This window comes from Bos taurus, chromosome 7 (assembly GCF_002263795.3).
Source record: "Bos taurus isolate L1 Dominette 01449 registration number 42190680 breed Hereford chromosome 7, ARS-UCD2.0, whole genome shotgun sequence".
Lineage (NCBI taxonomy): Eukaryota > Metazoa > Chordata > Mammalia > Artiodactyla > Bovidae > Bos > Bos taurus.
The window spans coordinates 7,443,633-7,467,275 of NC_037334.1; the positions used below are offsets into that span (position 1 = coordinate 7,443,633).

General features: G+C 45.5%; 1 protein-coding gene across 4 annotated transcripts; it reads right to left on the minus strand.

Moving 5' to 3' along the window:
- CYP4F47 (cytochrome P450 family 4 subfamily F member 47) lies at positions 1–23,486 on the minus strand. 4 transcript variants are annotated; one of them, XM_010806625.4, is made up of 13 exons: positions 23,415–23,486; positions 22,782–23,009; positions 20,743–20,887; positions 17,555–17,608; positions 17,335–17,462; positions 15,600–15,721; positions 5,140–5,410; positions 4,078–4,144; positions 3,779–3,908; positions 1,101–1,234; positions 941–1,005; positions 671–753; positions 1–262 (listed from the first exon to the last, which is right to left on the minus strand). In XM_010806625.4, exons 2-13 carry the CDS (start codon positions 22,977–22,979, stop codon positions 88–90), a joined length of 1,572 nt encoding a protein of 523 aa, XP_010804927.1. In that variant the 5' UTR covers positions 22,980–23,009; positions 23,415–23,486; the 3' UTR covers positions 1–87. The 4 variants fall into 4 exon arrangements, 3 of the variants coding, with proteins under 3 accessions (XP_010804927.1, XP_002688601.1, XP_015327417.1); XM_002688555.7 differs by having other exon boundaries at positions 23,346–23,486; XM_015471931.3 differs by lacking the exon at positions 23,415–23,486 and adding an exon at positions 23,280–23,335.
- Between the last annotated feature and the right edge of the window lie 157 nt (positions 23,487–23,643).

Here is a 23,643-nt window from a genome sequence, read left to right on the forward strand (position 1 = left end):
GAAGTGACCACATAGTTTTTATTCCTGGAAATTTTCAGGGAGGTGGCTAGACCAGGGGAGGATTCCAGGAGAGAAAGGGCTGCTGTGTCATTGCTGGTCTGCGCTCAGCGGCTCCACCCGCAGCCAAAGTCCGCCCTCCGCTCGCAGGATCAGCTCTGGCTTCCGGCGAGGCTCCTCACCAGGCAGGACGCGGAAGCGCAGTAGCGTGAGCGCCAGGACCACCTTCATCTCCGTCATGGCAAATGTCTGCCCGATGCAGTTCCTGTGGGCCGGAGTGAGGTCTTTGACTGTGCTGGGAAACTTCATCCAGGCCCCATCGCTCCTAGAATCTAGCTCACAACTCCCACCCCCACCCACAGTGATAGAGAATACGAAACTTGCCTGGGACCCCCACATAGGCTTGAATATCTAAGCCTGACCGAAAACCCATTCAGGGACACAGACCAGCAGGCAGGGAAACAGGACTCCCAGCACAATGTAGACCCCTTCTGGACCCACTATCATTCCCCAAACACTCCTATAACTTCCAGGGGAGGGGAGGGAAGGAGAACCAAAACTCTGACCATCTTCATTTTCCCCACTCCCCTACCAGAGAGTCAAGTCTGGAATCTCAGTCCCAGAACCTCCAACACACCACCCCATCCCTACCTCAGATGCCCACTACCCTCACCTGGGACCCACTGAGAAGGGAATAAAAGCCAGAGGTGACCTCCCCTTGATGTTTTCTGGCTCGAAGCGGAAGGGGTCATAGACCTGGGGGCAAAACAAGACAAGGCTACTGGATGGGATCTCCCAGGACATCCATCCTTGGAGAAGCAGATGTGTGTATAATGGGAGGGAGGTGATGTCTGATTTGCCAATCAGAATTCTGTAGTCTCCCCTGGGCCTCCCAAGGGGAATGGACAGGGATGATGGAGGTATGACGTGGGGGAGGAATCACCTCAGGGTCTGGCCACACAGATGGGTTGTGGTGGGTCCCAATAATATTGATGAGGCAGATAACACCTGTGGAACAAGAGAGGGCAGCAGGGCTAGGTCCTCACTGCCTCATTGACCCCTCTTTCTCACCAGGAAACTCCTCCCTTAGTCATTGTGAGTACCTTTGGGGATGACCCGGCCATCTGGAAGCAAAGTGTCCTGGGCATAGCGGCGGGAGATGACCGAGACCGGGGGGTGCAATCGCAGACTCTCCTTGATGCACATGGTCAGGAAGGGCAACTGGGCCAGGTCGTCCCTAAGGAAGCCCCACGACAACTATCCAGGGAGCAAAAACAGAGACACACCACCAGCCCTCCTGGTGCCCCATAAGATCCTCTCTGCCCAGAACAAAATCACAGATGGATCAAATATCTCCAAACTCAGTAAGTCATATACATAAATTATACAGCTTTTTCTTTATCCCTTGTACCTCAATTAAATGGTTTTTAAAAAGATAGAAAGAAAAGCAGTATCACAGAAGAACCAGACAAAATTGAGTCTGATGTTTTCAGCTTTTCTGAGCAACATACCCAAAATCTAGCCATAAAAATATTCAAAAATTTGTATAGAAATATATTATTCTTTACAGCAAGAACGAAATCAAAAGGCAGATGAGTAAGAAGCAAAAGAAACAGATTAAATGATGTTTACTCTTATTTATTACTGCACTACAGACACTAGTTAATGCAATTAGATGGGGGTGGGGAGGAGAGAAATATCATTTGAATGTGGGGGTAAATGTGTCATTTTTGGCAGATAATGATTTTATATTTAGAAAACAAGAGAATTCACTAGAAAATTTCTATAAACTTTGAAGATAAGATCCAGTAAGGGGACTGAGTTTTTTCCCTAATCCTCTTCATTTTGTGTGGTGATTTAAATTCTTAATAAATGGTACAGTTAACTAGTTCAAAATTAGAAAACTACACACTCCTATGGCCCAACACTCATTTCCCCTCCTCACTGTTTCCCTAGGTAACTTTGTTTTATGTATCCTTCCAAGGAGAGTGTATTGCATTTTAAAAGTTATATAGTATTAATAGCATGCTGTATAATGTACACCCTGGTCTGTATCTTTTTCATGTAACAGTATATCAGTGTCTTCTTGTACAGCTCCTAGACTTGTGTCAAGAATAGGGCCTTCTCTTCTGCGGAACTACAAATAATTTCCCATGGCTTCCTCTAGAGCCTTCCTCAGTCACTCAGTTGTGTCCGACTCTTTGCTACCCCATGGACTGTAGCCCGCCAGGTTCCTCTGTCCATGGGGTTCTCCAGGCAGGAATGCTAGAGTGGGTTGCCATTTTCTGCTCCAGGGGATCTTCCCAACCCAGAGACAGAACCCATGTCTCCTGTGTCTCTTGAATTGGCAGGTGGATTCTTCACCACTCTGCCACCTGGGAAGCCCTCTAGAGCCTTTAAGATACATTTATTTTATATTTTATGCCTTTGATTCATGTCGATGTTACGTTCATGTAAGACCTGAGAAAGAAGTTGGATTCATTTTTTCCATCTAACTCTCCAGTTGTTACAAGAGCTTTTATTAAACAGGCTTTATTTTTCCTATTGATATGACACTCCATATTTTTAGTGTTACCATGTTCACTGGGCAAGAAATTTATATCCATACATTGTTAGCTTTCCTGTGAGAAATAATAGAAAAGATGATGAAAAAAGATGATGATGACATCGACTATTTGGTTTAAATTTAGCAAGAAATGTTAGTGTCTGTATGCCACATGAACATATAGATGTTTCTCTATTCAGGTAGAATATATGATTTACCATAACAACGAGAGTATTTAAGGGTTAATTTAACAAAATGTGCATACGGTCTCCATACTAAAATCTCAGACTATATTTAAACTACATTATTTTAATATCCAAAATTGGTTATCCACTCCACACTCTGGAGTAGTGTGTGTTGATATTAGGAATTAATCTACCTTACACAGTCAGTCACATGTACAAATCGAACCCCTCCCTCCCTCCTGCCTCTCACTCCCCTTCTCCCCTACACCTTCTTACTCTCCATCTCTTCATTTTGGCCCTGCTATTTCTTGACCACAGAGCACCTAAAATGCACCTCAAAATAGCTACTGCTCATCTTGGAAGATCTAAGTTGAGGACATTTTTTCCAACCTCGATTTTCCTCTCTAAATAAAAACCCCACCCTGGCCATCTACACTGGTAATGTTCTGACCTGGGACTATTCCTCACCAGGCTAAGAGCTCCTGGAAGGCAAGACTGGGTCTGGTCCTTCCCGAGTCTCCAGGACACAGAATGGGACTTAGAAGAATTGGAGATGTCATAGAACTGAGAAGAAGGAGGCAGTGTACCAGTGTTTGTTGAATGGGGACTGGATGGAGGAAGATGCGGGTATCCCTGGACAGGTGGTGAATGACTTTAGTCCCTAAGAGTTCCATGTGAATCCTGGACTAAATAATATGAGGATATAGGGGTCAGGAGATCAGCAAACACTCATGGAATGAAGATGTTTGAAAACGTGATTTTTAGAAAGGTAACAGAGTGAAGGGGAAGTTCACATAGTGAATACGTGCTAAGTAGCAACATCTGCCCTCCCACATTGTCACCAGTTATCTCAGAAATCCAAGTTTCTGTCCTCAAAGCCAGAAAATTTTACCCTGCTATCCATACTGAGTAACAGATCCACCTTCTGAGCTTTGCTACTATTCCCACTAAGTAATAATGACAAAATCCACACAAAATTTCCCTTATCCCCAGCCAGGAAACAGAGTCAGTGAGAGGGGTTCAGGAGCACACCATGAGGACCTGCACTCACCACTCAATCTCTTTAGACTCACGGTCCCTCAGAAGGTCTTGCACTTCTTGCCGGCAGCGTTCCTGGTATTCTGGGTGCTTTGCAAGGTTGTACAGGACCCAGGAGAGGCCACTAGCTGTGGTGTCATGGCCTGAGGAGTATCAAGAGAGGTTTGGATCTCTGGGCTACTTCAGCACCAGAGGGTGGACAGTACCCTCCCATGGGGAGGATGGGGAGGGGTTGAGTGGTCCAAGGTCCCCTTGGCAACATCCTGGAGTAGAGACCCAGCCTTCTAAGTAGTCCCACACTGGGACTCTCACCCTCAAACATGAAGGTGTCAGCTTCAGCCCGGATATCTTCATCTGATAATCCCTTCCCATCTTCATCCTGGAGAGAAAGCAAGATCCCCAGAATCACACTAGCTCATAGTCCCTGAGCCTAAACTGCAAAAACCTCTGAATCTCCATCATCGATCCAGAAACCCAAGCCCACCCGGAACTCCTAGACCTCTTATGCCCACTCCAAATGTCTCTATTTCTTTGCCTCCTATGTTGTGCCTGGTGATAGGAATCAGTGATCCATTCATATTTTTATGTTTTGATATGATGAGGGATTTTGGAGGAAAAAAGTTAATGTCCACCTGGGTTACAGGATGATCAACTCAACTAGCAACTTGTTTTGGAAGCTAGAGATTGAGCCTTGTCCCCAAAGACATCTGCTCACAGGCTTGGTGAGTAAATTCAAAGATCTTTTTATCCTGGAGATAGGGAATGGGTATTAAACCTATAGAATCATAGACTGCTTTCTCACCAAAGATGATTTATTTAAGCTCCAAACAATCTCTCTTTTCTTCTCTCCTCTCTCCCTCTCTCTCTCCGTCTTCCTATGCCTATCCATATACCTTTCCCTACCCACTTTAGGGAAGAAGGGGCAGAAGTATTAGCTGTCCTGTATGGGTTCCAAATCTCAAAATCTGGAGGTAATTCTGCTGTGATGCTAGCATGGCTGCATGTACAAGTACAAGTATCATGGTGCCCTCAAAAGAATTTACAAATGGAGAACCAGAGCTAAATTCTACTATGACTACTGAAATTAATGCTCTGCTCTGATCCAAGGTTCTGCATACATACAACACACACACACACAGAGACTAACTTATCAACTTGGAAGTAGACTAAAGTCTCAGGCCCTTGACAGTTTCAGAAATAGCAGTCCCTGCAGACAGTATTCCACACAATCATCTTTAAAACTTTTCTCTGACCCATACTTCCCTTCCTCAAGCACCTTCCATGACTCTCCAGTACCCTCTGTATCTTATTTAAGTTCTCTGATCAGATAAAAGTCCATTCTACTTCCTAAACTCAGATCCCAGAGGAACCCACCTTGGTCAACAGAAGCACATCGATGAAGTCCAAAGTCTTGGTCTTCACCTTGGCCTTGAGGAAGTCATCAGTACCCTCACTGGGAAGGGTGTGGCGCCGCTCCTGAATGACTGCATCTGTGAAGTCATGTACCAGGCGGCAGGCCCTGCGGAAGCGCCGCCAGTCTGGGGTGAGGAAGTACAGAAAGTCCATGTGCAAGAAGATCTGCTGGTTCCGCTTTGCCACAAGCGCACTGAGCTCCAAGATGCTGGCAATATATTCATTGGGCTTCCTGAAGGATGAGAGCATGAAGGGAAGCCACCACTTAAAATACCAGAAGCCCAGAAGCTGGGGGCTACCTCCCTTCAGGAAGCTGAGGCTCCAGAAACAGATGGTTCATAGATACAGTGTGGGGATGAGCCAGGAGATGTGGCTCTTCAAACTCTTCTCAACCCACATCCCATCTCCGTGAGCTGCCTCCATTCCCCAGGCACCCAGAGTACAGCTTAGACATCAGGCTTCTCTCCTTTCTCACCCAGTTTCTGTTCCCCATTCCTTCCCCACAGTGTTCACTCAATTCAGAACCTTAACCTTGCCCAGCTGATCAATGAGGATAACAGCTTCCTTACTCTCCTTACTTCCCGTGTCAACACAGTTGAATGGTGTTGTGCCTATCACAGTTGGTCTTGAGTCATCTGACAAGTGATCTCTTGGACATCTTCAAAGCTCAACTTTGACCATGACCTTCGTGTGCTCAAATATCTTCCTTGGCTCTCTGGAAACCTCAGAATAAATTTCCTATCCTTTTTGTTTGGTTTCAGAAGGTTTTAAGCCCACTCCTCTAAACTTATTTCCAAGGTGTCTCCTCACTATTGCACACACTTTGCTCATTTTAGCCTGCTAGTTTTTATCAAGGGCTTCCCTGGTGGCTCAGAGGTTAAAACATCTGCCTGCAATGCAGGAGACCTGGGTTTGATTCCTAGGTTGGGAAGATCCCCTGGAGAAGGAAATGGCAACCCACTCCAGTATTCTTGCCTGGAGAATCCCATGGACAGAGGAGCCTGGTGGGCTACAGTCCACGGGGTCACAAAGAGTCAGACACGACTGAGCAACTTCACTTTCCAAGCAATTCTACCTACCTAAAAGGATATCTCCAGAAGTGGGAGAAGGGTCCTAAGATGGTGGAGGAATAGGACAGGGAGACCACTTTCTCCCCCACAAATTCATCAAAAGAACATTTGAATGCTGAGTAAGTTCCACAAAACCACTTCTGAATGCTGGCAGAGGACATCAGGCACCCAGAAAAGCAGCCCATTGTCTTCAAAAGGAGGTAGGAAAATATATATAAAAGATAAAAAGAGAGACAAAAGAGGTAGGGACAGAGATCCATCCTGGGAAGGGAGTCTGTAAAAAGAGAGAAGTTTCCAAACACCAGGAAACACTCTCACTGGCAAGTCTGTGGCAAGCCTTGGAACCTCAGAGGGCAGCATAACTGGGAGGAAAAATAAATAAATAATCAAAAGCCACAGATTATGTGCCCAGTGGTAACCCCAGTGAACAAGCAGCACAGACACCCGCATCCGCCACTAGCAAGCAGGGGCTTGGCAGGGAGGCAAGGGCTGCATTGCTTAGGGTAAAGACCAGGCCTGAATGCTCTGAGGGCAATCTGAAGGAACTAACTTGAGATAGCAAACCAGACTGTGGGATAGCTATCCCACGAAAAGCCCTAACCTAAGACACCACCAGGCCCACTCACAGAACAAAGGACTGAGCAGAGCTAGCCGGCTGTGGACTGGCCCACCCCCCACTGGAGACAGGCAGGTGAGGGCAGCCAGAGCCGGAAGGGAGCTATCGTGGCCCCAGAGAGGCATCATCTACCAACTGCAAGCAGGCTTCGTTGCTAACCAAGATTTCTTGATATTCTGGATGGTCGACATCCGCCGGGAGGGTCACAGCCAGAGATCAGCTTCCCAGAAGAGACACACAGCACACCTGAGAAGGTGCGCTAGTTGTACACCCAGAAAACCAAGTGGCAGGGGCGGGGGAGGTGATAAGTTGCAGCGACCCTGCTTGCCAGGCACCTGGTACCTTAGCTGCTTGGACCTGGGAAGACACAAAATGCAGGCTAAAACAAGCCTGCACCTTTCTGGAGCACCTGAGTACCTGAACCTGAGCAGCTTAGACCTGGGAAGTGCATACAACCCAGGGCCAGCCTCAGACAGTTCCCGGCAGAGCAACCTAGAGCCTAAGCAGTGCAGACAGGGAAAGCACAAATGCTGGGAGCTGGGGCAAACCCAGTGTGGCTGAGACACTGCGAGCACACGACAGTGTTATTTGTTTGCAGTGTTCCTCGCTCCCCACAGCACAACGGAATGAGCCTAAAAAAGTGTCCACCACCGCCACCTTGTGTCAGGGCAGAAATTAGGCACTGAAGAGACCAGTAAACAGAAGAAGCTAAATAAAACAGAGGGAACCACCTTGGAAGTGACAGGTGCAATAGATTAAAACCCTGTAGTTAGCACCAGCTACATAGGAAGGGGCCTATAGATCTTGAGAAGTATAAGCCAGATCAAGGAACTATCTGAAAATGAACTGACCCCACACTGTTCACAACAACACCAGAGAAAGTCTTAGATATATCTTTACTATTATCATTCTTTAAATTAAATATAAAATTATTTTTAAGTCCTCTATTACTCTTTTAATTTTCATTTTATAACCTACTATTACTTTGCACAAAAAGACCCTATTTTTTAAAGCAAACCTCATATATATATATATATATTATAATTTTTGTGGCTTTGTTTTTTTTTCTTTAATATTGTATTTATGAGAATCTAAAGTGGAGAGTGAAAAAGTTGGCTTAAAGCTCAACATTCAGAAAACGAAGATCATGGCATCCGGTCCCATCACATCATGGGAAATAGATGGGGAAACAGTGGAAACAGTGTCAGACTTTATTTTTCTGGGCTCCAAAATCACTGCAGATGGTGACTGCAGCCATGAAATTAAAAGACGCTTACTCCTTGGAAGGAAAGTTATGACCAACCTAGATAGCATATTCAAAAGCAGAGACATTTACTTTGCCAACAAAGCTTTGTCTAGTCAAGGCTATGGTTTTTCCTGTGGTCATGTATGGATGTGAGAGTTGGACTGTGAAGAAGGCTGAGCACTGAAGAATTGATGCTTTTGAACTGTGGTGTTGGAGAAGACTCTTGAAAGTCCTTTGGACTGCAAGGAGATTCAACCAGTCCATTCTGAAGGAGATCAGCCCTGGGATTTTTTTGGAAGGAATAATGCTAAAGCTGAAACTCCAGTACTTTGGCCATCTCATGCGAAGAGTTGACTCATTGGAAAAGACTCTGATGCTGGGAGGGATTGGGGGCAAGAGGAGAAGGGGACGACAGAGGATGAGATGGCTGGATGGCATCACTGACTCAATGGACGTGAGTCTGGGTGAACTCTGGGATTTTGGTGATGGACAGGGAGGCCTGGCGTGCTGCAATTCATGGGGTCTCAGGGTCAGACATGACTGAGCAACTGAACTGAACTGAACTGAACCTCTACTCTAGATTTTTAATCTTTGCTTATTGGTATTGGTTATCAATTTTGCACCTTTAAGAACCCAATCTTCAGTACCCATTTTGACTTGGGAGTGAGATTACTGGCTTGACTGCTCTCTCCCTCTTTTGACTCTCCTTTTTCTCCATCAGGTCACCTCTATCTCCTCCCTCCCCCTTCTCTTCTCTACTCAACTTTGAATCTCTTTGTGTGTTCTGGGTAGTGGAGAACACTTAGGGAACTGATTACTGCCTGGACCTGTCTCTCACCCTTTGATTCCCCCTTTTATCCTCCTGGCCACCTCTGTCTCCTTCCTCCCTCTTCTCTTCTCTGTGTAACTCCATGAACATCTCTGAGGGATCCACACTGTGGAGAGCACATACGGAATTGATTACTAGCTAGCTTGCTCTTGCCCCTTTTGATTCCCCATCTTCTCCTGGTCACCTCTATCTCCCTCCTCCCTCTTCTCTTCTTCATGTAACTCTGTGAACCTCTCTGGGTGTCCCTCACTGTGGAGAAACTTTTCATCTTTAACCAAGATGTTTTATCATCAGTGCTGTATAGATGGAGAAGTCCTGAAGCTACTGTAAGAATAAGACTGAAAACCAGAGGCAGGAGGCTTAAGTCCAAATCCTGAGAACCCCAGAGAACTCCTGACTCCAGGGAACATTAATCAATAGGAGCTCATCAAACGCCTCCATGCTGACACTGAAACCAAGCATCACCCAAGGGCCAACAAGATCCAGAGCAGACATACCACGCAAATTCTCCAGCAACACAAGAACATAGCCCTGGGCTTCAATATACAGGCTGCCCAAAGTCACACCACCCACTGACATCTCATAACTCATTACTAGTCACTTCATTGCACTCCAGAGAGAAGAAATCCAGCTCCACCCACAAGAACACTGACACAAGCTTCCCTAACCAGGAAACCTTGACAAGCCACGGGTCCAACCCCACCCATAGTGAGGAAACTCCACAATAAAGAGAACTCTAGAAACTGTGAGAATACGGAAAGCCCACCCCAAACACAGAAATATAAACAAGATGAAAAGGTAGAGAAATACCAGAAGGTAAAGGAACAGGATAAATGCCCACCAAACCAAACAAAAGAGGAAGAGATAGGGAATCTACCTGATAAAGAATTCAGAATAATGATAGTGAAAATGATCCAGTATCTTGAAAACAAAATGGAGTTACAGATATATAGCCTGGAGACAAGGATTGAGAAGATGCAAGAAAGGTTTAACAAGGACCTAGAAGAAATAAAAAAGAGTCAGTATATAATGAATAATGCAATAAATGAGATCAGAAACACTCTGGAGGGAACCAACAGTAGAATAATGGAGGCAGAAGATAGGATAAGTAAGTAGAAGATAGAATGGTGGAAATAAATGAAACAGAGAGGAAGAAAGAAAAATGAATTAAAAGAAATAAGGACAATCTCAGAAACCTCTAGGACAATGTTAAATGCCCAAACATTCAAATCATAGGAGTCCCAGAAGAAGAAGACAAAAAGAAAGACCATGAGAAAATACTTGAGGAGATAATAGTTGAAAACTTCCCTAAAGTGGGGAAGGAAATAGTCACCCAAGTCCAAGAAACCCAGAGTGTCTCAAACAGGATAAACCCAAGGTAAACCAACGCAGGACACATATTAATCAAATTACCAAAGATCAAACACAAAGAACAAATATTAAAAGCAGCAAGGGAAAAACAACAAATAACACACAAGGGAATTCCCATAAGGATAACAGCTGACCTTTCAACAGAAACTCTTCAGGCCAGGAGGGAATGGCAGGGCATACTTAAAGTGATGAAAGAAAATAACCTACATCCCAGATTACTGTACCCAGCAAGGATCTCATTCAAATATGAAGGAGAAATCAAAAGCTTAGACAAACAAAAGCTGATAGAATTCAGCACCACCAAACCAGCTCTCCAACAAAGGCTAAAGGATATTCTCTAGACAGGAAACACAGAAAGGGCGTATAAACTCAAACCCAAAACAACAAAGTAAATGGCAATGGGATCATACTTATCAATAATTACCTTAAATGTAAATGGGTTGAATGCCCCAACCAAGAGACAAACTCTTGCTGAATGGTTACAAAAACAAAACCCCTATATATATTGTCTACAAGAGACCCACCTCAAAACAAGGGACACATACAGACTGAAAGGGAAGGTCTGGAAAAAAGATATTTCATGCAAATAGAGACCAAAAGAAATCAGGAGTAGCAATACTCATATCAGATAAAATAGACTTTAAAACAAAGGCTGTGAAAAGAGCCAAAGAAGGACACTATGTAATGATCAAAGGATCAATCCAAGAAGAAGATATAACAATTATAAATATATATGCACCCAACATAGGAGCACCACAATATGTAAGACAAATGCTAACAAGTATGAAAGGGGAAATTAACAATAACACAATAATAGTGGGAGACTTTAATACCCCACTCACACCTATGGATAGATTAACTAAACAGAAAATTAACAAGGAAACACAAACTTTAAATGATACAACAGACCAGTTAGACCTAATTGATATCTATAGGACATTTCACCTCAAAACAATGAATTTCACCTTTTTCTCAAGCGCAGATGGGAGCTTCTCCAGGATAGATCACATCCTGGGCCATAAATCCAGCCTTGGTAAATTAAAAAAAATTGAAATCATTCCAAGCACCTTTTCTGACCACAATGCCGTAAGATTACATCTCAATTACAGGACAAAACTTAAAAATTCCAACATATGGAGGCTGAAAAACATGCTGCTAAATAACCAACAAATCACAGAAGAAATCAAAAAAGAAATAAAAATATGCATAGAAATGAATGGAAATGAAAACACAACAACACAAAACCTGTGGGACACTGTAAAAGCAGTGCTAAGGGGAAGGTTCATAGCAATACAGGTATACCTCAAGAAACAAGAAAAAAGTCAAATAAATAACCTAACTCTACACCTAAAGCAACTAGAAAAGGAAGAAATGAAGAACCCCAGGATTAGTAGAAGGAAAGACATCTTAAAAATTAGGACAGAAATAAATGCAAAAGAAACAAAACAGACCATAACAAAAATCAACAAAGCCAAAAGCTGGTTCTTTGAGAAGATAAATAAAATTGACAAACCATTAGCCAGACTCATCAAGAAACAAAGAGAGAAAAATCAATAAAATTAGAAATGAAAATGGAAAGATCAAAACAGACAACACAGAAATACAAAGGATCATAAGAGACTACTATCAGCAACTATATGCCAATAAAATGGACAACTTGGAAGAAATGGACAAAATCTTATAAAAGTACAACTTTCCAAAACTGAACCAGGAAGAAATATAAAATCTTAACAGACCCATCACAAGCACGGAAATTGAAACTGTAATCAGAAATCTTCCAACAAATGAAAACCCAGGACCAGATGGCTTCACTGCTGAATTCTACCAAAAATTTAGAGAAGAGATAACACCTATCCTACTCAAACTCTTCCAGAAAATTGCAGAGGAAGGTAAACTTCTAAACTCATTCTGTGAGGCCACCATCACCCTAATACCAAAATCAGACAAAGATGCCACAAAAAAGAAAACTACAGGCCAATATCACTGATGAAAATAGATGCAAAAATCCTTAACAAAATTCTAGCAAACAGAATCCAACAACACATTAAAAAGATCTCCATGTTCGTTTATTATCAAATATGTAGTTTGTGGGATTGGCGGGAGCAAAATACTATAAATAAATAGAGAACCACTAGCAAAAAAAAAAAAAAAATCATACATCATGACCAAGTGGACTTTATCTCAGGGATGCAAGGATTCTTCACTATCCACAAATCAATCAATGTAATACACCACGTTAAGAAATTGAAAGATAAAAACCATATGATTATCTCAATAGATGCAGAGAAAAGCTTTGACAAAATTCATCATCCATTTATTATAAAAACCCTCCAGAAAGCAGGAATAGGCAATGGTACCCCACTCCAGTACTCTTGCCCGGAAAATCCCATGGATGGAGGAGACTGGTAGGCTGCAGTCCATGGGGTCACAAAGAGTCGGACACGACTGAGTGACTTCACTTTCACTTTTCACTTTCATGCATTGGAGAAGGAAATGGCAACCCACTCCAGTGTTCTTGCCTGGAGAATCTCAGGGACGGGGGAGCCTGGTGGGCTGCCATCTATGGGGTCGAACAGAGTCGGACACGACTGAAGTGACTTAGCATAGCATTAGCATACCTCAAAATAATAAAAGCTATATATGACAAACCCACAGCAAACATTATCCTCAATGGTGAAAAATTGAAAGCATTTCCCCTAAAGTCAGGAACAAAACAAGGATGCCCACTCTTACCACTACTATTCAATATAGTGTTGGAAGTTTTGGCCACAGCAATCAGAGTAGAAAAGGAAATAAAAAGAATCCAGATTGGAAAAGAAGAAGTAAAACTCTCACTGTTTGCAGATGACATGATCCTCTACATAGAAAACCCAAAAGAATCCACCAGAAAATTACTAGAGCTAATCAATGAATATAGTAAAGTTGCAGGATATAAAATCAACACACAGAAATCCCTTGAATTTCTATACACTAATAATGAGAAAATAGAGAAATTAAGGAAACAATTCCATTCACTGTTGCAATGAAAAGAATAAAACACTTAAGTATATATCTACCTAAATAAACAAAAGACCTATATATATATAACTATAAAACACTAGTGAAAGAAATCAAAGAGGACACAAATAGATGGAAAAATATACCATGTTCATGGATCAGAAGAATCAATATAGTGGAAATGAGTATACTACCCAAAGCAATCTATAGATTCAATGCAATCCCTATCAAGCTACCAACAGTATTTTTCACAGAGCCAGAACAAATAATTTCACAGTTTGTACAGAAATACAAAAAACCTCTAATAGCCAAAGCAATCTTGAGAAAGAAGAATGGAACTGGAGGAATCAACGTGCCTGACTTCAGGCTCTACTACAAAGCCACAGTCATCAAGACAGTATGGTGCTGGCACAAAGACAGAAATATAGATGAATGGAACAAAAGAGAAAGCCCAGAGATAAATCCACGCACCTATGGAGGGACTGGGGGCAAGAAGAGAAGGGAACGACAGAGGATGAGATGGCTGGATGGCATCACTGACTCGATGGATGTGAGTCTCAGTGAACTCTGGGAGTTGGTGATGTACAGGGAGGCCTGGAGTGCTGCGATTCATGGGGTCGCAAAGAGTCGGACACAACTAAGCGACTGATCTGATCTGATCTGATGGACACCTTATCTTTGACAAAGGCAACAACATACAATGGAGAAAAGACAATCTCTTTAACAAGTGGTGCTGGGAAAACTGGTCAACCGCTTGTAAATGAAACTAGAACACTTTCTAACACCATACACAAAAATGAACTCAAAATGGATTAAAGATCTAAACATAAGACCAGAAACTATAAAACTCCTAGAGGAAAACATAAGCAAAACACTCTCCAACATAAATCACAACAGGATCCTCTATGACCCACCTCCTGGAATATTGGAAATAAAAGCAAAAATAAACAAATGGGACCTAATTAAAATTAAATGCTTCTGCACAACAAAGGAAACTATAAGCAAGGTGAAAAGACAGCCTTCAGAATGGGAGAAAATAATAGCAAATGAAGCAACTGACAAAGAATTAATCTCAAAAACATACAAGCAACTCCTGCAGCTCAATTCCAGAAAAATAAACGACCCAATCAAAAAATGGGCCAAAGAACTAAACAGACATTTCTCCAAAGAAGACATACAGATGGCTAACAAACACATGAAAAGATGCTCAACATCACTCATTATCAGAGAAATGCAAATCAAAACCACAATGCAAAATGCAAATCAAAACCACCATTTCACGCCAGTCAGAATGGCTGCTATCCAAAAGTCTACAAGCAATAAATGCTGGAGAGGGTGTGGAGAAAAGGGAACCCTCTTACTCTGTTGGTGGGAATGCAAACTAGTACAGCCACTCTGGAGAACAGTGTGGAGATTCCTTAAAAAACTAGAAATAGAACTGCCATATGACCCAGCAATCCCACTGCTGGGCATACACACCGAGGAAACTAGAATTGAAAGAGACACGTGTACCTCAATGTTCATCGCAGCACAGTTTATAATAGCCAGGACATGGAAGCAACCTAGAATGTCCATCAGCAGACGAATGGATAAGAAAGCTGTGGTACATATACACAATCGAATATTACTCAGCCATTAAAAAGAATGCATTTGAATCAGTTCTAATGAGGTGGATGAAACTGGAGCCTATTATACAGAGTGAAGCAAGCCAGAAAGAGAAACACCAATACAGTACAATAACGCATATACATGGAATTTAGAAAGATGGTAATGATAACCCTGTATGTGAGACAGCAAAAGGGACACAGATGTATAGAACAGTCTTTTGGACTCTGTGGGAGAGGGCAAGGGTGGGATGAAATGGGAGAATGGCATTGAAACATGTATATTATCATATGTGAAATGAATCACCAGTCCAGTTTCAATACATGATACAGGATGCCTGGGCTTGGTACACTGTGATGACCCAGAGGGATGGGATGGGGAGGGAGGTGGGAGGGGGGTTCAGGATGGGGACATGTACACCCATGGCAGACTCATGGCAATGTATGGCAAAACCACTAAAATATTGTAAAGTAATTAGCCTCCAATTAAAATAAATAAATTTATATTTTAAAAGAGAAGAAAAAATAAAAGGATATCTCCTTCTCCTTTCCCTTCCTGTTGTTCAATGTCGAGCTCTGACCCGCCTCCTCCAGGAAGTCCCTTCTGATTGTCCTAGCCAGTCTCCCCTCCCTCATCTGCTCCTTTGGATCTATGTCTCATGTTCCCAGGCCCTTGGCCAAGACTCACTCTTGGCAATTGCTGTCATAACTGAAGACACATTTCTGCAGACTGTCCAGGGTCATGAGGCTGATGTGTTCAAACATGTCCAGATGGGTGTGGCCTTCTGTGATCAGACGCTGCCACTTGGCCTGGACAGAGAAGGGAACAGCGTTAGGGCTGAAAGCTAGTTCCTCTGAGCCTCTCCTCAGTCTGAACCACTTGGATGGACTCCCTCAGATCCTGCATCCTGGGCCTGGGATCCCCTTTCCAGGAAGAACCAGGCTTGGGTGGAAGTGAAAGTTGTTACTGTTAGGACGTTAAGTCCCCATGGCTAGGAGTCAGGAGATCTGGGTTTTTTAAATCCTGGCTCTGCTTCCTACATCTTTGTATCCTGTGGTAACATTAATGCATAAAGTAGGTACACAGCAAATGTTAACTTTCTTCCTGCTTATTTTTGTAAATTGATTAAGAAAATGTCCCCTATGTTGAAAGAAGTAGTCTTACATGAGCTCTGAGTAACCCTGCCCTTTAATGTTGGGTATGCAAAAAAAAAAAAAAAAAAAAAAGCCAGATCTCTACATTCTTTACCTTAACCATTTTGCAGAGTTATATTTATAGGCAACAACCTTGAGGGGTGAGGTTATGTCTCCCTCTGGACAAATATCAAGCTTGCTTCTAATTCTATAAAATTCATAGAGTCCCTAAACCTATACTCCTACCCCCAGTAATACAACATGCTACATGAGCAGGCAGCAATTGAAGACCACTTGTGGCATCTGCATGGGATTTGGTGACATGGAGGAAGAACGCAACCAACTAGAAGCACATGCTGTTTGCTGGGCCAAAAGTAAGAAACTGTCCTTTGTCTCTGACCCAGGATCTCATGTATTCTGGCAGAATCCATGAAACAGTAGCAAGCTCACTTGAAGCCTGTATGTAGGAAAAATTCCAAGCACTTCACAGAAGCCTGCCTTCTAGTCCTTCATTTCCCTATGTATATATCCCAAGCCTTTGCAATGTAATTTCTCAGAAGCTTCTATTATGAGATGGAGCCTATTTCACCATCTTTCATTTATGACCTGCTCCTAGACTTGTTTTGGCCAGTAGACCATGCTGAAAATGATGAGATGCTTATCCCAAACCTAGATCCCAAAGGACATTGTAGTTCCCCTCAATCTGAGGGAACCCTGCTTCTGTGATGTAAACAAGCCTCAGATACCTTCTAAAGGAAGACAGTCATGAAAGGAAATCCATTTGCCCCAGGCGAGGTCATCCTAGATCAAATTGCAGCCAGCCAAGCCCTTAATGTGACAGAGCACAGAACTTCGGCTCAGCAAAGTTTCCTGTCTGACCCACAGCTGATCACAGATACATGGGCGGCCCCATCCACCTCCACAAGGACCGGCCAACTGACTTACAGTCCTGTTGTCAATACTAAACTCTTATTGTTTCGAAGTTGTTACTTGGGAATAACCACTACACAGTGTGCCTCATTATCACCAAACATATTCCAAGATTTCAAGGCTTCCCTAATGGAAACAGAGAAACTAAAACCTACTATGTGCCAGAGACATGGCTCCATACGTCTCAACCCCCTGCAAAGCAGGGATCACAGCGTACTCATTTTTACAGCTGAAGAAACTGAGGCTCAGAAAGAACAATGGACTCAAGCTGCCCACAAGAGGCAGAATTCCAAAATGATATCTCTGAGTCCCCATTATCCCCAAGAATCCAGCTGGGACCCTGGGTTCAAGAGACTCACATGCATGATGTCTGCGCTCTTGGTGAAAATCTTCATATAGGGCTTCAGGATGTTGAAGTGGAAGGCGGGTGTCAGCATGCGACGGTGCCTGCTCCACTTGTCACCAGCACTCAGCAGGAGCCCATCCCCTAGCAGAGACAGCCACGGGGAGTGGGCAAAGGAAGACCTTCTCCTGGGTCCCCAGGGTCATCCCTAACCCCCTTCACAAACAGTTACTCACCCAGCCAAGGCTTCAGAAAGTCATAGAAGATCACATCCTTGGGTGCAGCAGCAGCTGACATGAAAGAGGACCATCAGGGGCCAGGGAGAGGGGGAGGGGACGATCTTTTGTGTGGAATAGAGGATCCCAGCCAGGAATCTGCCCACTCTGAGCCCTCCATAGCAGGAATGGGATCAAGAGCATAGGAAGCCAGAAGCCAGGTGGAGATGTGACAGAAGGCAGGGACCAGACCAGGCTGCAGAACAGAAAAGAGCAAAGCAGAGTCCATAGACACAACTCTGTGTGCTTAGACACACCCCAGCATGACACAACATGCCCCAACATTCCCTGACACGGCTCCTACATGGTCCAACAGGTTATGAAGACACAGGCATAACCCAGAACTTTACAAAACATCATTATGGGGACCAAGGACACCACATCTGCCCCAGTACTGACCTCTTCTGAGACATCTGACATGGCCACATGTGTTAACATGTCCTGACATGGCTCCAACATGAATGACACAACCTGATATGACCCAACAGCTCTGCCATGAACCTGAAGACCATCTGACCTGACCTCAGTGTGCCCCAGGCAGGCTCCAGACAGGACTTGAATATACTGATGACCTGAACCAGGGGACCCAAGCATACCCTAAAACCTGCATCAGACAAGACTCACATAAGGTCTCAAGCATTTCTGAGTGACCCTGAGTCCCAGACCTCAGACAGACCCCAAATGTGGCCCAAACATGACCAGCAGGAGAATCAGACAATCTCAGAGAAGAACCAGTCAGGTCCTAACATGCCTCAGATACCTTTGGCCACAGCTGAACCTCAGGTATGAATCTCTGACCTCAGGTGTAAACATATATCAAGTGTCACCAGTATAACGTATGCCAGCTGTAACCAGAGTTCAGGGAGAAACATAAACCTGACCAGACATGGCCATGCATCCCACATCACACAGACATGCCCTAGGCATGAGTAGACATGTCTGGAGGTCAGGCAGATGAGGGATCCAGGTGAGAGAGAGACATTGGTATCTCTGCCACACACCCCTCTGCCTGCACCCTGGTCACCCACACACCTGAAAGCAACACTTTGGCCATGGCAGCAAGCAAGCTGTGGCCAGGGAGGCATCTACCTGGAGCAAAGAGCACAGGCTTGATGCAGGTGGGGTGGATGGTGCGGATGATCACATTCCAGGACCCAACCCACTAGCAGTACACATCCCCATAGGTGCTGGTCAGGCCCTGTGTGTACAGGAGACCTTCCTCTTAGCTCCAAATCTGGAAAGGAACAAAAAGGACCCAATTCACAATCTTCTAGGCTGCCAGAGGCAAAGACTGGCAAGGCAGTAATTGACACCTGCACTCATGGATCACCTCTAGCAGCTGCTCCTCTGTTCTCAGTCTCTTCCCAGGGTCCCTCCTGCACCTTTTATGAACTGGGATCTGTTGGGTACAGAATGGCCTTCCCAGGTGGTGCTAGTGGTAAAGAACCTGCCTGCCAATGCAGGAGATGTAAGAGATAGGGATTCGATCCCTGGGTCAGGAAGATCCTCTGGAGGAGGGCATGGAACCCCACTCCAGTGTTCTTGCCTGGAGAATCCCACAGACCAAGAAGCCTGATGGGCTACAGTCCATGGGGTCACACAGAGTTGGATATGACTGAAGCAACTCAGCATGCTTGCAAGGATACATGATAGAAAGGGGACTTCCCTGTTTGGACCCCAAACACCATTTTCATGCAACTTCTCTTCCATCCCCATATTCCAGGTGAAGAAACTCTGGCTCTACATAATAATTTGCCAACATTCTCAAAGACAGTAAGCCTGAGGTGGCAGTCCAAGTCTGTCCAAATACAGAGCTTGAGTTCTTAGCCATTAAACTGCTCTGAATCCCAAAACAATAGCTCAGAGGACCCTGTGCCTCCAAGACCAGACACTCAGAGGCTTGCGGAACTGGTCCTATGAATCTGGCAAGGGAAATTAAAGGAAATCCTATCATTTTCCTAGAAATGTTGTGAATGAGCTGATTTTTCTGTGGGGATTGAGCTTCTGGGCTTAATCTTAACCAGGATGACAGGGAAGCCATCATAGATGAACTCAGGACTAAATGATGAAGACCGATGTCTGATGACATTATTTAGTATGTGGAGCCCAGCTAGGCCTGAATATACCCTCAAGGAGGGTGACTTCAAAGTCAATTGATTTCTTAGCGAAGTTCATAGTAGGGTGGTTTTTTCCCCACTACTAACAATGAAAGACAACTTCAGCAGCCAGAGGCAGTCAGGGTGCTTCCAAGGCTCACCCAGCATTATGGTGTCAGAGCCAAGGTTTCTGCCACATGCTTCCTGTCCCCCTTGCCTGCTTGGACTGTCGAAGAGTGGGAGGGGCAGAGGACAAAGGAAGGGAGCCAGGGTGTGGTAGAGTCTCCTCAGGAAGATTCCTGGGGCCTGGAGAAGGAGGACACTGAACTGGAAGTGGTCAAGCCCCAGGATTGGGTCAAAGAAACCGACCCTTCAGAGAGGTAGATGTCAGGTTTCAAGATGGCGGTGGTTGGGTGGTTGACCGAAAGGCCGAGGTGAAGGCCCTTACGAAGTCAAACGGGCCGAGAATCGTTTAAAAAAAAGAAAAAAAAAAAAAAGAGAGAGAGAGGTAGATGTCATGGAAATAGCAACCTGGATCCTGCACCAGCTAGGAGCCTTCATTGCTCTCGGACAGGGGATGGGTGGGATGAGGCCAGACCTGGAAAGGGGTCTGGGAGGCCATGGATGCTTATAACATCCCTCTACTCTTTGCTTGAAAAAATTTCTGCTCATCGCTCCAGACCCAGTTCCAGAAACTCCTCCTCCAGGAAGACTTCCAGCATGCCCCAGCAGAGAGCCTTGCTTCTTCTCTGCATTGTCACAGCCCAACATCTTCCTCTGGCCAGGTCCTGACCTACCACACCAGATATGTGACCTCAAGACTAAGGGTGTCCTTCACCCAGAACACCAGGGTTGGGTAGAGACAGCTTTGGGAGGAGGGAAGAGGCAGCAAGAACAGTATTGGTGAATATTTGAAGGAAAGAGAAAGATGGCTGAGACAGACGAGGGGAAGTGGAGTGGGGTTGGTAGGGGCCACATAGAAGCTTGGCAGGGAGGAGCTGGAAGCCCAGAGGTGTGTCATGGCACCCACCATCACAAGCTCTGCATGGGTACCTGAGGCATTGGCGACGATCCGGATCATGTCAGGGTGGCAGAAAATGATGATGGGAATGGCAGGGCCAAGGCAGATCCTAAATCCTTGGGGGTAGTTGGCTACCAGCTGGGTGAAGTCCCGCAAACCCTTCTCCGTGGGGGGGTACTGCAAGCAAAGTAAGGGCCATCACTCTTCTAAAGAAGCCACCGCAGTGGACAGTGTGTGGGATTCTGCACAAATGGAGGGAACTTTTGCTTCCTCCTTCCCTCTGGGGGAGAGAGGGTCCTGGAGCATCTCCAAGTCCCAAGGATATACCCCAGAGCACAGGAAAAAAACAGGCTTTCTGCCCACAGGGAGGCTGATCTTGGCTTGAGAAGGCAAGTTTTTCTTGACCTGGGAGTGATTTCAGCCCCAGGGGGTGGCCATAGAGGAGATGCCCACCGGGGAGGTTTGTGGATAGCAGGGTGGCCTCAGGACTCCTCCCTGGGTTTGTTCTCACTTTATTTCATAGTCTGTTCCATCTACATAGTCTCCAGTTCCTGGCATGCTGAAGGGTCTGCAGACCTAAGACCTTCCAGTCCTGATCTACTGCAAGGGACAGATGTGAACTCTGCTTAACCATCAGGAAAGCGGCTCTGATCTCTGCTGGCCAGGCTCTGCATCCTGTCTAACCTATGGGTGTACCATTTACACAGAAGAAACAGAGGCCATGTTCCCCAAAGAGGGTAGAGTGGAGGGTTGTCTCCTGGTGAAACCCTCAGAATCCTCCCCGTCTGGGTGCCCCATTCAAGTCTGACAAATACCCCCAGATGTTCTTGGGAAGTGAACATAAGTCACTCTCACCTCTGTGACTTGCTTTCCTCTGCCCAAAGGCCACCTGAGCACTCAAAGCACTTGAGATTGGTCCAGAGAGGAAGAGTCACTTATCTGAGGTCACACAGAAAGAGGGGCTAGAGAAAGGAAGAGTGACCAAGACCAGACCCCACCACCAAGCCGTTAGAGGGGACGGCAGAACTGCAGTGATTTTGTAACATTCCTACTTTCCCCAGACTTGGCTGAGACCCTTTCAAGACCCAGAATCTCAGGAAATCTTCCCTGCAGGCTTTAGAATGTATTTCCCTTCTGAATGTTGCCATAATAAACAATAAAATTGCAGTAAGTCCTCCCCCAAGTTGTAGTTCTCATCCCAGGCAGGAAAGAAAAGTTGCATTCATCTCTTAGCTGGGCTGCTAGGCAGAAGGTGCTGGACACCCATTCATTTGATTTTGACCGAGGGAGGTGATGGAATGTTCATTACCTAGGTCCTCACGCATTTATTTTGCATGCTTACAGTATATGCCAGCCCCGCACTTGGCACTGTAGTGTCTGCTCACCAGAACTGTCATCAAATTGGGAGGTGGTTAATAAGTAATTGGACAATTTACTGTTCAATTATCATGAGAAAGGCCAATGAAAGTTCAAGGTCTGGTGCACAAGGTGGGCAGGCGTGGAGGAGAGGAAGGTCTAAAAAGGCTTTTGAAAGAGGAAATGATTGTCCAACTTTATCCAGATGGGGTGAGGGGACCAGTGGGACCTCTTGGTTGGGGGGGAGTAAGAGAAGAGGGAGGGGTCCCTGAACAGGGAGGGGGTGGGTAGCTCTATGCCATAGGTGGGGATGGGGAGGTGATAGCTGTTTCCTGGAAGGAAGCCGTAACCCAGAATGAAAAGACACAGGAAAGTGGCCACATAGCAGACCCTGGACAGCACCCTTGAGGAGGTCTCAAGGCCACCATGCAGACTGGAGAGGCCAAGGGACCAGATTCTGTGCAGCCCAGCCTCTGAGGTGCACTAATGTGTGCAAGGCAGGCAGGAAATGGACCCCAAAGCAGGCTAAGGCTGGAAAGACAGGATGTGGGGAAGGTCTCAATGGCAGAGCAGAGGAATGAGGGAGGGAGGGAAGAGGGGGCTCCCTGGCCTCCCTGGCTTCTCTGCTGTCCTAGACCCCAGCCCAAACCCTGAGGCCTATTCATGAAGTCCATCCAACCTGATCCCTGAGACCTGTCCTGCTGCTCACACTCACCTGGCCCATGTGACCCAAGAACCAGTTGCGTTTTGGTGGTTGTGGGAAACACTGAAGGTGGCGAGAGTTGTTGTAGAAGGTGTAAGTCCAGGCCAGGACGTGGGCCAGGATCCAGGAGGCCCCAACCAGCACCAGCAGCAGCCACGGAGAGGCTGCCACCGGCCTGAGTCCCAGCCAGGATAGGCTGAGCTCCAGCATCCTGTGGTCAGATGGGGTGCAGAGTGAGTCCTGAGGATGAAGGAAGAGACAGTGATGGTGAGCTGTGAGGCAGAGATGGAAAGAGGGAGAGGAGCAAGGGAATGAGGGGCAGGGATGGGGAGTGATGGGGACGGGCAAGATGGGCTCAGAGACAGGTAGACAGGGGCTGGGAGAGGGGAGGGAGAAACAGAAATTTAGAGGAAGAGGGAGAGAGAGAGACTGAGGCTGGGAGAGGAAAGGGAGAACCAGAGAAATTCAGAGGAAAGACAGAAACAAAGAGAGAGAGACAGAAAGACATACACACAGATAGAGTGTGTGTATTCGTTACCCACTGGTATCTATTCATTTCCCAGGCCAGTTTATTACCTGGAACCACCGCCTAGGGCAGTCTGCCCCACCCCTAGCTATGGCACCACCACCCAACCCACTGCCCACCTCTTGTCTCCCAACCTAGCACTCTCTGTCAGGAGCAGCTTGCTGTCACAGGGTTTCCTGGCCCCTCCTCCTAGAAGGTCTCTCTCCCTGGCCTGACCTCTGATCTAGGAGAGGCTGGGCTTGGTGGCCCAGCCAGCCAATCCCCACAGCCTGTTTACCTCCCCCACCCCATTCCTGGCAGCTGCCCAAATAGACTTTGGAGTAAGAGGGGCTATACTGAGAGAGGTCT

Bases quoted from the DNA above. Each gene is read 5' to 3' on its own strand.
- CYP4F47 (XM_010806625.4), bottom strand. From the start codon at position 22,979: ATGCTGGAGCTCAGCCTATCCTGGCTGGGACTCAGGCCGGTGGCAGCC. The intron at 17,463-17,554 runs GTGAGTAACTGT...TGTCTCTGCTAG, and splicing joins CTTTCTGAAGCCTTGGCTGG to GGGATGGGCTCCTGCTGAGT. The intron at 263-670 runs GTGAGGGTAGTG...TCCGGCCCACAG, and splicing joins CCCTTCTCAGTGGGTCCCAG to GAACTGCATCGGGCAGACAT.